Source organism: Mustela nigripes, chromosome 5 (assembly GCF_022355385.1).
Source record: "Mustela nigripes isolate SB6536 chromosome 5, MUSNIG.SB6536, whole genome shotgun sequence".
Taxonomy (NCBI): domain Eukaryota; kingdom Metazoa; phylum Chordata; class Mammalia; order Carnivora; family Mustelidae; genus Mustela; species Mustela nigripes.
The window spans coordinates 49,053,954-49,072,256 of NC_081561.1; the positions used below are offsets into that span (position 1 = coordinate 49,053,954).

General features: G+C 34.8%; 1 protein-coding gene across 1 annotated transcript in view; it reads right to left on the bottom strand.

Moving 5' to 3' along the window:
* HCRTR2 (hypocretin receptor 2) overlaps positions 1–18,303 on the bottom strand; it is a 108,689-nt gene that overhangs the window by 23,470 nt on the left and 66,916 nt on the right. The window contains exons 2-3 of the mRNA XM_059399035.1: positions 13,792–13,970; positions 6,139–6,382 (exon numbers count right to left, since the gene is read on the bottom strand). Of these exons, the coding sequence (XP_059255018.1) occupies positions 6,139–6,382; positions 13,792–13,970 (423 nt within the window). The remainder of the gene's footprint in view (positions 1–6,138; positions 6,383–13,791; positions 13,971–18,303) is intronic.

The window sequence follows — 18,303 nt, forward strand, 5'->3', positions numbered from 1 at the left end:
CTCTTTCAGTATGTTGTGTGTATACATATATATGTATGCATGTACTTTTAATAAAAAATGTTATTTTTAGGGTTTTTTAAAGTTAATTTTTCAACAATTATGGTGTTGTTTTTTTTTTAATATTGATCTTATTTACTTAGTCATAAGCACCTTAGGATTGTAGTGATTTCTTATCATTAAGTCTATGTACACAGGTGATACATATCATAGATTAGTTATTTATTCAAGAGTCAATCATTCAATTAAGTAATAACATTGTGACTTAATATAAATTTTTTGGCTTTTTAAAATTTATTTGTTACTGACTTTTAATTATTTTTATTCATTATTTTAAATATTTTATTTTTAAGTAACCTCTACCCCCAATATGGGGCTCAGATTCACAACCCTGAGATCAAGAGTCACATGCTCCACTGACTGAGCCAGTCAGGTCCCCCTACTGACATTTTAAATGCTTTCAAGGATATTTTTCCTATACTAGTATTTGAATATATCACAGTGATCCAGCTACTTTTACTTAAGTGCAAAACAGGAAACAGAATAAATCCTACATGTATTTCATGGATATTAAAGGCCATACTTTGATATCATTCCAATTGCTAACAAAAGAAAATCTTTTTTTTTTTTCCTACTTCTAAGAATTAAGCAACCGAATTTGACTTTGATGTTGGCAATTAGGTTAGTTCCATACGATTACTGAGATACCATGCTATCAGCTCCATGCATTTTATTTTTTTCACTGCTTCAGAAAGGGCATATAGAACCATGAAGACTCAGATATGTGATCAAATGTGCTAAGGGCATATAGAGTCAGGATTAACCAATAATAACTGTGAAGATGACCACAGTAATCGCTAAATTTATCGGTATATTTTAAGTATATCTATGAGTTGAATATCATCCAAAGTCTTGAGTTCATAACCTTATCCTACTTAGTTAAGTTTAGTTGAGTTGGTTGATTTTAACATTTTCCTTAGTGTTCCTTCTAAAACCCTGTCTTCTTTATCTGGTCAATATTTTTCTTCACTGTTATCTCCAGAGAGGCCAGCAGGGTGCCTGTGCTAGCTGGGCGGTCTAAGAGATGGATTTGGGGCATCAGTTTTAGCTCCTCTGTTGCCCAAGTGGCCCACACCTAGCTCTTCAGTTGCTAACTTCCTTTCAAGTTTATCCTGTAAAACAGGCCAGTGACAAAAAAAGCAATAGAATCTAAGCAGCCTGAAGAGAGGGATGACAGCCTTCCCTTCAAGGGCTGCAGCCTGAGCAGCCTTCCATAAACCCATTTCCAAGGAGCTGGGGGATGACCTCAGCACTTCCCAGACACCTGAGAGGCCTTCGTTTTGAAGAAGGTGTCCCATGACATCCCCACATAAAAATACAGCTTTGAAGCCGACATACCTGTGAAGCCCTGATGTCACTACCTCAGACTAAACTGAGAGAGTAGAGGGGGATAGGTTTGGTAGGTTTGAGAGGCCATACTCTTCTTTTTTTAATTGTAGCTATGGATACTTTTCACTGTGGTAACAGTTTGGGTTTTGAACAGCTGGGAGAGAAAGCTCATTCTGCTGTCAGTATATTTATAAACAGTCGGTAAAATATGTAATTGGCTGGCAAATGTGTATTATGATAATGAGCACGCACACAGAAAAGTTGATCAAGTGAAATTACACTTGCAGGCTGGGATTGAATGTTTTAATAAAGAGATAATTGGGGAAACACGGTAGTCTTAACATTCTTCATTTCATGCTTACAGTCTAAGCTAATTGAAAAATCAGAAATGTCCCTGGAATTTTAAATTATATGTTTTGAAGCGATCTTTGCAGTCTCTCTGCACTTGATGAACAATGTCTTGAATATATTTAAGACATTTATATATAACCTCGAATGTAGTGACAGGAAATTTGTTCCACTTAAGCATTCATACTATAAAACCACATTTTAAAGACTGACAATCATTCAAAGTTGGTGTTTCTACTCAACTGATAAATAGACACAATCTAATAAATTCTTGCATGTATATCAAACAAATAAATAAGGAGAAAATGTGGATCTTTATTTAGTCACTGACGTCAGAGAGTAAAGAATAATATCGTATATTAATAAGACAAGAATTAATCTCAGAGAAGTTAGGTCCATTTTGAAAAAACTTGTTAATCTCATTATCCAAAAAACCACAAACATTTTCTCTTTCATGTTACATACATTAGGGACTCAATGGCTGAGTAAATTAACTTCTTAAATATTCAATATAAACTGTCTTTTCAAAGTTTAAAGATCCATTAAAGTTTACCTAAATCTTTAATATATTTTACTATCTTCTCTCTAATAAATATTTTCCATATATTTCAAAATCTTATTATATACCAGATGCTATAGTTAGTTTGACTATAAAAAAGGGCTCCGTTATTATTTCTTTCAGACCACTGAAGAACAATTCAGCAGTAAGCTCCAAGAAGAGAGATTATGAATTCTGGTGTCTAGAAAAATGTTTGGCTAACAGCGTATCATTAAACATTGGATGACTGGTAAGACAATTATATATTTAGTGCAAAAACAAAGTTACTTTCCTTCCAATAGGAACTATTCTGTAAAACTATGCATTTGTAAATCAAGTAATCAAAAAACTGTGGCTATAATTCTGGAATAATTTTAATATTTTGGAAGTAAGAATTAATGTAACACATACCAAGACGTACTTTAAAGATCATTAAAATAAATATTAACACATTTATTTGTTTTTGAGTTATCAAGTGTGTCTGCTGGAACTTAGGGTTTGTGGTATTTTTTTTTTAATAAGCCGTAGGGAATAATAAACATAATGAGTTGCAGAAATAATTTATTGATAAAATATAAAATATTTCTGGTAATATTTTCAGTAAAACTAAGAAAGAGTTCTTAGTTATTTTGTACCACGAGCAAGATAGCATTTGCAAGGCTTTCCTAAAAGTATTTTGATGGATATGGATCAAATGACCACATTATTCATTGACTACATCCATGCTGGAATATATTGGCTCTAAAACAATTACGATATAACCATCTGCTTCTATAACTGTGTTACTGATTTAACTTAGGATAAAAATAAGAAATATAATTCATGAATTAATCTCAAATAGAACATATTTCACAACAAATTTTTTAAAGTTGGGCTAAATGTTTTTGACTGGAAAGATGTTTGAACTCTGAGAGCCAACACTGTAAAAGGTAATTTCCTATGGACTTTTTAGGTTGTGACTATCACACACATGTCCAAATTTAAACGTTTTAAACTGATTGTGAACTTCTAAATAGTCTATATTAACAAAGTTTATACTATGTATAATGACCAAAATGGAAAGAAACTGGTTTAATTCTTTCATATTCTTCTTTGAAAACATTAAGTGATTAACAACTTCTTTTAATATTCAAAAAGTTAATTTCATAAATTTCATTGTTTGATTTCGTGGATGATAAACTCAATTTTGTATTGCTTAATTTAAGCCTTTATGATCATGTTAAGTAATTGTGGGCTAATATAAAATCATTTTCAAATAGTTTTCCTCAATAACTTCTGAAGGCTGAGTTTAGATTTTTGAATACTCAACAGTAGGTGCTCCTGGGTGGCTCACTAAGTTAAGTGACAAACACCTGTTTGAGTCCCCTATCCAGCTCTGTGCTCAGCACGAAGCTGTTTGAGATTCTCTCTTCTCCCTCTGCCCCCGCCCCTGCTTGTGCTCTCTCTCCCTCTGTCTCTCTGTCACTAAATAAATAGAATACATAAAATTTTTAACAAACAAACAGACAAATAAATACTCAATAGTAGTCATTGTTACAGCTAGATAATAAAATGCTAAACATTGAAATGTTTTAGATATTTATATTTTTGCTCAAAGTAATTAGAAAATGATATGGTTATTGATTTAATCAGAATGACTGACAGGATTCCTTAGCTCTGCAATCATTTTTGGTAATGAAGGTGAATGCTAGAAGAAGAAAAGAAGGAAGGAAGGAAGGAAGGAAAGAAAGAAAGAAAGAAAGAAAGAAAGAAAGAAAGAAAGAAAGAAAGAAAGAAAAGGGAGGGAGGGAGGAAGGAAGGAAAAAAGCAAGAAAACAAACAAAAAAGAAAAGGTTATAGAATCAGTCCACAAACTTATCAACTAATTACCAAAATATTTCAGAGAAAATACTACTGATACAGGTTAAATCATAGGTGGATGTTTTAATCTATCATTTTCATAAACTTCAAGGATGCAACTTTTGAGTTGGAAGCTTAATTTTAAATATACTTCTTTGCTTCATAATCTGTAAATAATTTATGGCTCAATTTCATCATTAATTAACGAACACGTTTTGATCAAGAGATCTTTAGGCTGCTTTCCAGACAGAATTCATTGTATAAGAATTGCGTAAGACATGTCACAATTGGTCCCCAAACAACCTTCTTTCCAAACACAGTTCATTAGGCTGCATATCCCTACATGAAAGAAATTAGAGGTTTGGATCCTCTTTTCTTCTTTAAGGGATAGTGCTCATCGTTTGGGTTTTCTTGCTTCCTGGACACCCTTTCCTTTGTTCCCCATCTGGAGAACTTCTCCTCATCTTTAATTCTTTGCTGAAATGTTAGCAGCTTCTTTGTAAACTTTTGTTCACATGGCCAGGACTGAGTTTGTTCTCACATTTGTGTTCCTAGCACTTTGTACACCAGTATATTAAAATACGAATCACACCATAAACATTTGTTTACTTGCCTTTTAGCCTCACTACATGGAATGTGTTCCCCTAGGCAGAATATATTTCTTTCCAGGTTGGCATAATTCCTGGCATATCCTAAGTGCTCAAGATGTTATTTGAACATTAAATAAATGGGACTTAAGACTCTTAAGAAATACTCTTACCATTTTGGAATTTTCCATTTGTTTTGTTTTTTGTTTTTTCCTACACCGCTAAATGGGGAAAAGATGAAGAAGATCCAGAGAAAATACAGCAAGTGAATTGCTAATTCGTTTTTGGGATAAGAGACAGTAAACTGTGACATTTTAGTTAATGTAAGACTTGGGATAATATATGAAAAATAATCCCGGGGTCATTTAAATTTTACCTTGTTGTCGTCAAAGCATATGCCTTATTTTTCAATTCGTGCTTTTTTGTTTTTCATTGTTTCAAATCAAAGTATCAATGTAGGAGTTCATATAAATTCAAAGAGTCAAAAATACCAGATCTATAATCAATGGGGCATACAGCTTTTGTTAATACATTTTTAAATAAGCATAAATGTGCATCTGGCAAATAAAAATTCTTTCCTAATGTCTAAATTCTCTATGATCCATTGATATATACTTATCCAGATGAAGACATATCATTTTCCTCAAATTTAATGTAATAATTTTGTAACTAGTTCATGATATACTCAAATGCAGGATTAGTTGATTTCCTGTCATTCTTTGCTGTGTCCAGGTTTGTGCCATTATTAGGCATTGAAAGAAGTGTTTCCACTGTTACAGAAAAACCTCAAAGGCTATCACTGAGAGTTTTGAACCAAAGGAACATAAGACCTCCAAACTTTTGCTTGTTTAAATTTAATTACCATATGTAAATATTCATAAGTAATATAATTCTTAAATCAGAAAACAATTATGTCAGTGATATACAACTTATCATCTTAGTATGTTACAAATAAATATATCATATGGAGATAATCTGACTCAGAGAAGAGCACAGGTCCACATACTCAACTCCAGTCAGGTTCCCAGGCAAGACATGGGTTTAAAATGAAAATTCCCAGTTATATCTGAAGTCCATTAAGGAACTTGACACTCTTCCTATCTTGTAAATGTTAATTATTCCAGAATACATATTTGGATCATATAAAGGAGCTTTTGTTTTGTTTTAGAGAATTTAAGAAAAGCTGACATAATCAAATCTGAGTTATAGGAAAAATCCTTCCTTTCATTCCCTATTTGAAAAATATGAAAACCAGCTAACTACATAGTATTTCCAAAGGACCAAGTAGGCAGACTTAATCTGTGAAACTGTTGCTTTTCATGCTTCTGCAAAACGATATTAACAGGTGTCAATAAAATGCACAAGGCCAGCTTTATAATGGCCATGCAAATAATACTTTTAGTTGCACTCTTGTCCGCTTATGGACCATAATATACTCACCACCCCAGTGCTCATCACACACTGTAAAGAGAGTGGTTTTATTGGCTAAGCCGGGAAGCATGGTGCTGCACTCCATGACGATGGCCTGAGGAATCATTATAATGCAGGAGACGATCCAGATGATGACAATGCTGTTCCTGGCCCTCTTGGCTGTGCTCTTAAACATCAAAGGATGACAGATTGCATACCATCGATCCAAGGCAATGCAGCTCAGTGTAAGGACAGACACTGACACGGACACAGTCTAGAGAGCAAAAGAACACAGAACAAGAGAAGCCCTTGGTGTTAAATGGATCATTCTTAATGGACTTACTGTAGTAGAGAAAGGGTCACACAGATAATCAGGTTCAAAGTTGTGAGAAAATATTTCATATAAGGATTTTTAATAAATAATAATATTAAAAATATATTAGGAAAACAGCTTTCTTATTAAACATGGTAAAGGTGCTATGAAAACATTGCAATCATTTTATGCTAAATGTGTTATATGACATGTCTTGCTTTTAAAATATCATATAGAAATTTGATTGCAGTGCATTTAATTAGCATTTTTTAAAAATTATGGATACCTCAGTCTATATTTTCAAATAACAAACGTTAATTGTACATTGGTTCATTTCCAGCATGTTGTACCCACAGGCAAGTATTATGTTAGAAGCAAATTCTCTACGGATCTCCTCACCAGAGTTTGCTTATTGTTGGTGTAAACAACTCTCCTCTAAAACTCAAACAGGTTCATCTAGTCCAGATTTCCATAATTAACGCCTTCATAAGTGGTACTTTAACTTGGAGCTTTAAGAAAATAGTAAAGACAACATGTTAAGCATGCCTATACCCACATGATCAGTTGATGTAAATATATGTAATATATACTCTTAAATGGATGAACCACTGATTCCAGTATCACTCTCAAAATCCCATCTCTAAAAAGAAACCTCATTCCCTTTTCTTTTCTCTCAGTACTTACAATAAGTATTACGTGATATAGTACAGTTATTTTCATTTAATTAATTGTCTGTCTTCTCTATTGGAACAAAGCTCTGTGGCAGGAAGGACTGCTACTGTTTTTGTTTATTTTCACAACCTTGTCTCCATACCTACTTGCACAATGTTTGATGGGCTTAATTTTTTTTTTTTTTTTTTTTTTTTACTTAAGGAATAGTTATAAGCCTCGTTCTAAAGTAATAAATGTGGTCTGGTCCTCTTTCTCATATTTCTGGTTCTATTCTAGTTGTATTGATCCCACCCTGTGTGGAAGGTAAGCCATCTTTATTTCTTACCTCAGGACCTTCTTTGTGAACGCATTGACTTTCCGTGCATATGACTGAAAAGGATCTAAGAGCCTGGGCAGTACAGGAGAAAAGTCTAATAGTTGGCTAATTAGTTGACTAATAGTCATGGATATAGTCAGGATGACCAATTTGTTTTACATCTCCCACCATCGAGTTGTGCAGTGTTGGATTACCCATTTTACTGTTTTTTTTTGTTTTTTTTTTTTTTTTAGATTTATTTATTTATTTGAGAGAGAGAGAAAGAGCACACATGTGCGTGCAACAGGAAGGAGGCAGAGGAAGAGAATCTCAAGCAGACTCCCCGCTGAGCCCAGAGCCTGACATGGGGTTCAATCTTATAACCCATGAGATCATGACCTGAACAGAAATCACGAGTTGGGTACTTAAGCGACTGAGCTACCGCGGCACCCCACCCATTTTATAGTTGTAAGCCAAAAGCACATGTGTTGCTATTTTTTCTGTTAAGTGAGTGAAACTTACAGGATACAGTTCTTGTTACTCTGATTCTTTTATTCTTTCTGGAAAAGGCAGTATAGTTGAAATCAATTCTGCAACCAGGTTTCCTGAGTATGAATCCAATCTCACTTGATAAATATATGATCTTGGCCAAGTTCCTTAGCCTCCCTATACTATAGTTTTCTCATCTGTAAAACTGGATGATAATAGTGCCCAACCGTGGAATTACAGGGAGAGTCAGATGATATGTGAAATGCCTAGCCCTGGTCTGTCCCATAAATGCTTTGTAAGTGGTAGTTATTACTTATTATGATTATGGCAATGATTATGGTGATTATACTATTAGTTTTCTCTTCCATTCTCAAGCTTAGCAGTCTAGCTTTTAATTGGAACAGGCTGCTTTTTAGTGAGAAAAAAAAATCACAGAAATTATAAGTAAAAGCCTAAACTAGACTACATTATTGAAGGTTTAATTGCATTTTAAATGTAACTTTAAAGGCTGAACTCTATCAGAGAAAGTTTAGATTGATTGATGACTCCTGAGGATTATTTGGTCCACGGTAGAGCTAATTCGAGTGTCCTTCTCAAACCAACCACTTTTTTTCCCTTGCAAATATGTCAAGCACCCAGGGGCCCCAATACTATTGGTAACTTGGGAATAGAACCCATGGTACTTTAGATCTGCACAGCTGACCTTTCCTAATTTCTGGGCCAGGGCTATACTTATCCAATTTAGCTATCAGAAGGGTAAAATGCTCAATAAAGCTTAGTGATTTATCATTCATGAATTCTAATCAACATAAGTTAATGGGATAGAAATAGCATGGCTCAAGTTAAAAAATAATTTCTAGTATTTTCCTTTACTATTAAATAGCAATAATTAATTTAAAAATAGTTCACTGGAAAGACTGCCATCCAGTCAACCAAGGAACAGTTATCTGTTACATGAGAGAATATGCTGTTAATCTAACAGTAGGATCCATTGAATGGACCCTTGGCAATTGATGATTTAATATTCACTGTTTGACTACTGTATTTGCTGGTGCATAATACATACTAACATCCAATTAATGACATTTTCTTGGGAGGGTATATAAAGTTGCATCTTATCCCGAGTGATTACAAATGAGTTTCTTACGTCTTTCACTCCTGGGAATGTACTTCTGTGTGCCTTTTTCACTTAGAATTTGATATTAGCTTAAATCAACCAGGTACCAAATCATTTGAAATCCAGTCTATGGTATGAATGTTATAAATTAGGTGGGATAAGATGATGTGAATGTCTGCTATAGGCACTTGACCTTTTACCCTACTATGGGCACCCTGTGGTCAGGGAATGCTGGAGACTTGTTCCAGTAAATGATGAGTCTGTTCTATGCTAGCATATAGCTATGACAAAAGACCTCAAAGATCGATGGCAAGTAGAAATGGAAATTCAGGGGCACCTGGTTGACTCAGTCAGTATAGCATGAGACTCTTGATCCTGGGTTGTGAGTTTGAGCCCCACATTGGGTATAGAGATTACATTAAAATTTTTTAAAACTAAAGAAAAAGAGAAAGAGAGGGAGGAAGAAAGAAAAAAGGAAAAGAAACAAGTTTTGTTATATCATAGATCTGGACAGAGGGACTGATAGACTGGAAGGTGGGTAAGTGTTACTGAGAGTGAAGGAGCCCTATTCTACCACCTATCACCCACCATCTCCATCTCAGGTGGCCTTTTGTTCTTCTTTTCCTGACATTGCCTATACAGAGCTTCTTCTGCAGTTGAAAAAAAAAAAAAGTCACTCTAAAAAGTACCTACTGCTCCCATAAGTGTGAGAAGAAAAATGAAACATGTCTTAATTTTCTAAGAAATTTATGTTAATTATTTGATACATAGCCCAGTTAACGTTAATAGTCTTAGATTTAAGGAGTTACTAAAGATACAAAAGCGTCGTTTGAATTATTCAGCAAAGCTTTATTACATTTGTGAGATTTTTAAGATTTTTGAGCATTTCGAGAAGTGTTATTATATATCAGTCATAAACCTAAAGGTTTCTTTATATTGTATTTAGAAGAAAAAGGACATATAGGTCATAGAAAATTAATACATGTCCTAAGAATATCAAACATAACTGAATAACCTTAAAATCTGGCTGGATAAACACTTTTGTGATATGTTTTTAAACATTCAGTGGGACATAAATTTCATATCAGGGACTGATATGAAACTGAAACATCAGTTTCAGAATATCACAACTAAGGGAAAACAACTATTCAAATTTGAATGAACAGCTTATTGTTCATTGATACTATTCATTCCATTTGGGGAAATTCTATGGAAAATGGGCAATAAATGTTGAGAGAATTTGAAGATACTAGTTTAATTAGGGCACCCAGTTTTTTGTGCATATATAATTTTTCATCAAGAAGTAATGCTGAATGAGGTAATGAATGGATCTAGTCTTTTTCACTTGACTTACATCTTGTGGTTACTCTGTAGTTTTCCTTGGCCTATGGAGGAGAGATTCAGTTGAGGTCTTGACTAGACAGGACACTATCTATAGAGAAGCTAACAAAATCTCCCAGGAAAAGAAGATATTTCATCACAGTAGGACTTGTTAATAAGTTGTGCTAAATGAAATAGTACTATCAATAATTTTAAGAGGGACCCATGTCTTGCATCACTCTCTGGATACACACTACATCTAGACTGTCCTTGACTGTTCACAGAAGAGTCTGGAATACCTGGTCTATAAGAAGTTATTATGTACAGTTGGATCATATGAAGAGAGTATGTATAGTTTTATAGAGCAGGATTGTACTTACTACAGGAAGATCCACTCCTCCCTCATCACCCCACTGTTCATTGGGGAATCTTCTAGTTTGTAGAGAGAGCGTAAAGTATTCTCGCTCAGCCAGTAGAAGAGTCCGGACAACAGCAGGTATCTAGAAACTTAAGAGGATCCCTCAAATTTTCCCCTGGGTGGTTATTAAAACCAAGAGATGGTAAAATATTAGAATTCTGGTCTATTTGTAATGTCTCCTATGTCTCTAGGCAAAACTTAAGACTAATTTGTTACTTATTTTTTTAAAATAAGGATACTTTTCTCTGTTGCTCAATGTACTACTTATCTCAAAACAGAAAAAGTTACTGAATTTTATTTTTGTAACACATTCATGGTTTTCATCTGATTGACACAAACTAACCTTCTAGCTAATGTTTGCAATAAAGCTTACAATGTCCATGGCATTTTACACTTGCTATTCTGTCAATGATGTCTAAACTTATCTAAAAGATTACCACTTTTCCTTATGAGGTTATTGAAAAACTATTGAGCTGAAGATCTCTTCAAAACACTTCGGATCCAAAGGCATAAATGAAACAAGATGGGATTGGAGGGAGAGAAATCATAAGAGACTCTTAATCTCACAAAACAAACTGAGGGTTGCTGGGGAGAGGGGTGTAGGGAGAGGGTTGTTGGGTTATGGACATAGGGGAAGGTATGTGCTATGGTAAATGCTATGGAGTGTGTAAACCTGGCGATTCACAGACCTGTGCCCCTGGGGCTAATAATATATTATATGTTAATAAAAAATAAAAAAATTATAAAAAATAAAAAAACTTTTAAAGATAAAAAAAAAAAAAAACAACCTGGAGGGGGAAAAAAAAAATTCAGATCCAAAAGCTTAATCAACATAATTTCCAGCAATGGCTATTTATGTCTCCCCCCAACTTTTGTTTTTAATTAAAACTTTATTTTGGGGGTACATTTAAGATCACAGCAAAATTGAGGGGAAGGTACAGAGATTTACTATATGTTCCCTATCTCTCCCATTATCAACATCCCTCCACCAGAGTGGTACATCTGTTACAACCGATGAACCAACACTGACACACCATCATCACAAGAAGCCCATAGTTTATATTTTGGTTCACTCTTAGTGGTGTACATTCTATGCATTTAGAAAAGTGTATAATGACAGGTACCCACAATTACACTATCATATCACAATTTTCTGTGCTCATCTCTGCCACCCATTTATCTTTTTACTCTCTCTAGTTTTGTCTTTTCCAGAATGTCATATTATTGAAATCATATAATATATAGCCTTCTCAGGTTCAGCTTCTTTTACTTAGTAATATGCATTTGAGTTCCCACATGTCTTTTCATGGCTGGACAGTTCATTTTAGTGTTGAATAATATTCTACCTGTATGTCTGGATGTACAACACTTAATTTATCCATTCTACTACTGAAGGACATCTTGGTTGCATCCAAGTTTTGGTGATTGTGAATAAAACTGCTATAAACATTTGTATGCAAGTTTTTGTGTAGATGTAAGTTTTCAACTCCTTTGGGTTAATACCAAGGAATGCAACCGTTGGATCATATGAAGAGAGTATGTATAGTTTTATAGGAAACTCCCAGAGTGTGTATCAAAGTGGCTGTACCATCAGCAATAAATGAGAGCTCCTAGTGCTCCACATTCTTACCAGCTTTTGGTGTTGTCAGAGTTCTAGAATCTGGCGATTCTACTTGGTATATAGTGGTATTTCTTTGTTGTTTTAATTTGCATTTTGCTTATGAGGTATGGTGAGGAACATCTTTTCACATGCTTCTTTGCCATCTGTATATCTTATTTGATGAAGTTCTGTTCAGGTCTTAAGGGCCATTTTTTTTTTAATTGGGTTATTTCTTTCCTTATTGTTGAGTTTTAAGTGTTCTTTGTATGTTTTGGATCTCAGTACTTTATTATATGTATCTTTTGAAAATATTTTTTTCTGGGTCTCTGTCTTCCCATTCTCTTGTCTTCCACAGAGTAGAAGTTTTTAATTTTAGTGAAGCTGGCTTATCAATTATTTCTTTCAAGGTACATGACTTTGGTATCGTATCTAAAAAGTCATCAATATAACCGAAATCATCTAGGTTTTCTTCTTTGTTATCTTATAGGGGTTTTATAGTTTTACAATTTATACTCAGGTCTACAATCCATTCTGAGTTAATTTTTGTGAAGAATGTAAGGTCTGTATCTTATTTTGTTGTTGTTGTTGTTGCTGTTGACATGTCCGATTGTTCTACCTGCACCAATTTTTCATTATTGGCAGCATATTTTCATTCCTTCCAAATACTGTGATCACCATCTGGGAACTGGATGGAGTAGGGAATGAGGGGTGGAGGATGGTTACAAGAAGACAAGCAGAGAATGGCACAATCTCATTCAGTGTCCAGTTGCTAAAGAGAATCCATCTCTTTGAGGGATGTGACTGTGCTCACTAGTTTAAAAACATTTCACTTTCAAAAATCTTTAGAACTATCAGAATATCCATCACAAAATTATTCTCTGAAAGTATTTGTTCTCAGTTTTTTTATGGTATTATTCATTATTATCCTTTTCTAATAATTGAATCACAAAGAACTTATGTATTTGTCTTGATGGCACACATTCAATAAAGCAGAACAGAGCTTCCAAACCTGGTAGTATGATTCAGAACCAACACTAAAATCTGTTTACTGTATTTGCTTTGATCACATAGCTTTAATTTCTCAGTGTGAAACAAAACCACTTATAAAAATAGACAGAACTTGCTTATTTGAATAAGAGTCTCAATCATTAATTTGTTCAATTTCCTCATTTTACAATGGAAAAATTAGACATCAAAGAAATAAAAGGGTTGTCAGCATCTAATGACTTGAGGATTCTGTTCCTTTATTTTTTTTACCCAGAACTTAACTTATTTACCCCAAAATATCAAATATTACTTTTCTCAACTTTGCTAATTCTGTAAGCAAGTATATTTGTCTCTTAGCTCACTAGTTAACCTAAAAGATGATTACAAGTGAAAATACTTTTCAATATTTAATAGAAGATACTTTTTCAGTAACTTCTGTGTTTGGATCAAAAGAAGTGTGAAAAACAATTACCTGTAAATATGGAATAACTTTACAGAGGGACTGTCCAAAGAACCAGGTCTCAGTGATGTCCACCACCAGTGTGGCCGGGAGGCAGGTAATTGTCACGAGCACATCAGCCAGAGAAAGGTTGACTATGAAGTAGTTGGTTACCGTCCTCATGTGGTGGTTCTTCCACACTGCCACACAAACTAATTTTGGGGGGAAAAAGAATAGTTACTATTAAGGACTAAATATTCATATCTTCACAAAATTCATATGTTGAAATCCTAACACCCAGTATGATGGTATTAAGAGGTGTGTTTTAGGAGCTGAATAGATCATCATGGTAGAGCCCTCAAGAATGGGATTAGTGGGGGCGCCTGGGTGGCTCAGTGGGTTAAGGCCTCTGCCTTCGGCTCAGGTCATGATCCCAGGGTCCTGGGATCGAGCCCCGCATCAGGCTCTCTTCTCTGCAGGGAGCCTGCTTCCTTCCCTCTCTCTCTCTGCCTGCCTCTCTGCCTACTTGTGATCTCTGTCTGTCAAATAAATAAATAAAATCTTAAAAAAAAAAAAAAGAATGGGATTAGTGGGGCGCCTGAGTGGCTCAGTGGGTTAAGCCTCTGCCTTCAGCTCAGGTCATGATCTCAGGGGCCTGGGATCAAGCTCCACATCAGGGTCTCTGCTCTGCTCAGCAGGGAATCTGCTCCCCCCCGCCCGCAACCCTGCTCTCTGCCCGCCTCTCTGCCTACTTGTGATCTCTCTCTCTCTCTGTCAAATAAATAAAATAAAATAAAAAAATAAAATCTAAAAAAAAAAAAAGAATGGGATTAGTGTCCTTATTAAAGGGACTTCAGAGAGATCCTCTGATGCTCCCACCTCTTGAGGACAAAGTGAAAAAACTGTTGGCTATGAACCAGGAAATTGACCCTCACCAGACACTGAATCTGCCACATCCTTGATTTTGGACTTCTCAGATTCCAGAATTGTAAGAATTAAATTTATGTGACTTAAGAGCCACCTAGTATATGGTATTCTGTTATAGCAGCCCAAATAGACCAAGACAATAACTATACAAAGAAAATAGGTATTGATCCTGTAAAGAGCACAAATAACTATTGAAAAAGGAAGATGATGTAAGACTATACTGTTTTCATTGAATCAGTCAGTCTGTGTGAATGTTGAATCCATGCTTAACCTCAGTTCATTTACCTTACAAGACATTTCTCAATGGATCATAATACTGCATTCATTTCTACTTGATTTTGAATTGTGATTCCCAGAAGTTTAAGAACGATCTTTCATTCTTTTTTCTATTCCCTCAGTGCTCAGCTTGTAGTAGAGACATAAGAAATATTTAATGAAGTGAGATGAATTAGGAGCCAGCTATTTTCAATGAACTGTAATATTTGCCTCAACCACGATGTTTACCCCATCTGTCCTCTGCATTTGGAACTTTTAACTGATAAAGAGGTTTAAAAGATAAAAGTCAACAATTTTTCAGCTCCTATTATTGGCAAACACTGGTCTATATGGTTCATATCCTTAGGTTATTTAATCTTGATAATCCTAAGGGAAGATATTGTTACCATCATTTTATACATGCAGTATTTGAGATACAGGGAATTTGTGGAGCTTGGCTAGGGACAATTGGCTCATAAAGCACAGAACTACAGCTACAACTGGGATTAAGCACCAAGTAAGGGTTATATTTTTGCTGGGGGGGTGAACTAGTTAGACCAAAGCACACATAAACTCTAGAGACTCAATCCTCTTTCCTCTCTATTACTCTTGATGACCTCTAAACATCACCTCAAACAGACAAATTTTTAAATACTTCCAGAGTCAAGTCTTCTTCATTGCCTCTCAGTTTATCCTCATTTTTAAAAGCTGTTCTATCTTATTCATTTGCTCTTTATGGAAGGAACATCCAGTTCCTCAATTCTCTGTGTGGTGTATCCAAAGGTTACATAATCACTGCCTCAAGAATTATATAGGTGTAAACACTGCTACCCACATCTATTGATGGGTTGCTTCACTGTCAATAACTGTGAATTTGCCTTGGGTACCATCAACCTGTCAGAGCTGTCACCTATGCACCCAATTGATGCAGTGATTAGCAACCTTACAGAGTGGAGAAATAAAAGCACATTTTGTTAAATTTATGTCACTAAGTAGATTTCTTTTTGACAATTATGTCCACTTTATAAAAGTTTCATAAGTTGAAGAAACTGAAATTATCATCACCAACAGATGCTAAATTAATAAAATCTCTGAATTCCTGAGAATTTAATTTTGAAAACTTCACATCTTTCTCTAATTCCAGTACATTAGTGCCCAAAAACTCAGATGAACTTTGTTAGGATAAACCATAGTCTTTATTATTTGAAAGTGATACTCATTAATGATTTACTTCCAAGAAGCACTTGAAGATACACACACACACAGGCATACTAGCAGTTGACTAACACATTACCACAGCTTATTATGAGAAAATTAATATAAGCATTGCACCACTGATATTTAGTCAACAAATGGTCCAAACGATACAATTTTGGATTTAGGAAAGAAAATAAGACTTAAAAAATACAAGCAGTTCTAGATTGACTCTCAATACCCCATATTTTGGAATAGAGACAATGATGGAAAGACAGTGTTAATGCATTATGACTAGGTATATGAGAAAAGTATATTTTTAGGAAACATTTCTATACCATTTACTATTTATTATACCATTATACTATTTAATATTTACTATGCGTCATGCCCTGTTCTAAACAGTGTGAATTATTAAATACTTAAATTCTCATTACATTTGAAGGGATTGCTATTACTATTCCTGCTTAACAGTTGTGAAACTGAGGCTAGAGAGATTAAGGAAACTACCTAAGGACAAATAGTTTATAAGTGCTAGAGCTTAGATTTAAATCTTATCCATTGTGCTATGCCATCCTAATATATCTTTTTTTTTTTTTTTTTTTTTTTTTTTAGTATAGTTGACACACAATGTTACATTATTTTTAGGTATACCACTTAGTGATTTGTCAAGTTTATACATCAAATGTGGGTATACCATCTGTCTTGTTATATTACTATTACAGTATCATTGAGTGAATTTGTTAGGATCTGCCTTTTATTTCAATGATTTACTCTTTCCATCTGTTACATCTGATAAGGGGTTAATATCCAAAATATATAAAGAACTTATACAACTTAACCCCCAAAAAACAAACAATCTGATTTAAAAATAGGCAGAAGCCCCGAATAGTCATTTTTCCAAAGAAGGTATACAGATGGCCAACAGACATGTGAAAATATGCTCAACATCACTAATTGTCAAGGAAATACAGGCTGATATCCAAGATCTGTGAAGAATTCCTCAAATTCAACATACACAAAACAGATAATCATGTCAAAAATGGGCAGGAGACATGAACAGACACTTCTCCAAAGAAGACATACAAACGGCTAACAGACACATGAAAAGATGTTCATCATCATTAGCCATCAGGGAGATTCAAATCAAAACCATATTGAGATACCACCTTACACCAGTTTGAATGGCCAAAATCAACAAGACAGTAAACAACAAGTGTTGGAGAGGATGTGGAGAAAGGGGGACCCTCTTACACTGTTGGTAGGAATGCAAGTTGATGCAGCCACTTTGGAAAACAATGTGGAGATTCCTTAAGAAATTAAAAACAGAGCTACCCTATTGCAATTGCACTACTGAGTATTTACCCCAAAGATACAGATGTAGTGAAAAGAAGGGTCATCTGAACCCCAATGTTCATAGTAGCAATGGCTACAGTCACAAAACTGTGGAAAGAACCAGGATGCCCTTCAACTGACAGATGGATAAAGAAGATATGATCCATATATACAATGGAGTATTATGCCTCCATGAGAAAGGACGAATACCCAACTTTTGTATCATCACAGATGGGATTGGAAGAGATTATGCTGAGTGAAATAAGTCAAGCAGAGAGAGTAAATCATCATATGATTTTGCTTACTTATGGAGCATAAGGAATAACATGGAGGACATTGGGAGATGGGGAGGAGAAGTAAGTTGGGGAAAATCAGAAGGGGAGACAAACCATGAGAGACTATGGGCTCTGAGAAACAAACTGAGGGTTTTGTGGGGTAGGGGGTAGGTGGAGAGGTGAGCCTGGTGTGGGGTGCTAAGGAGGACATGTATTGCATGGAGTACTGGGTGTGGTGCATAAACAATGAGTTTAGGAACACACACACACACACACACACACACACAAATAAAATTAAGAAAAAGGGAAATACAAATAAAAAACACAACGAGATATCATCTCATACCTGTTAGAATGGCTAAAATTAAAAAATAAAAAAAAGAAGAGAGAAAGCGATTGGAAGAGGGCAGTGGAATAGGAGGACCCTAAGCTCACCTCATCCCACAAACACAACTAGATAACTATCAAATCATCCTAGATACCCCAGAAATGGACTTGAAGACTGGAGAACTAACTCCACAATTAAAAGTTGAGAAGAGGCCAGAAAAAGGGAGTAGGA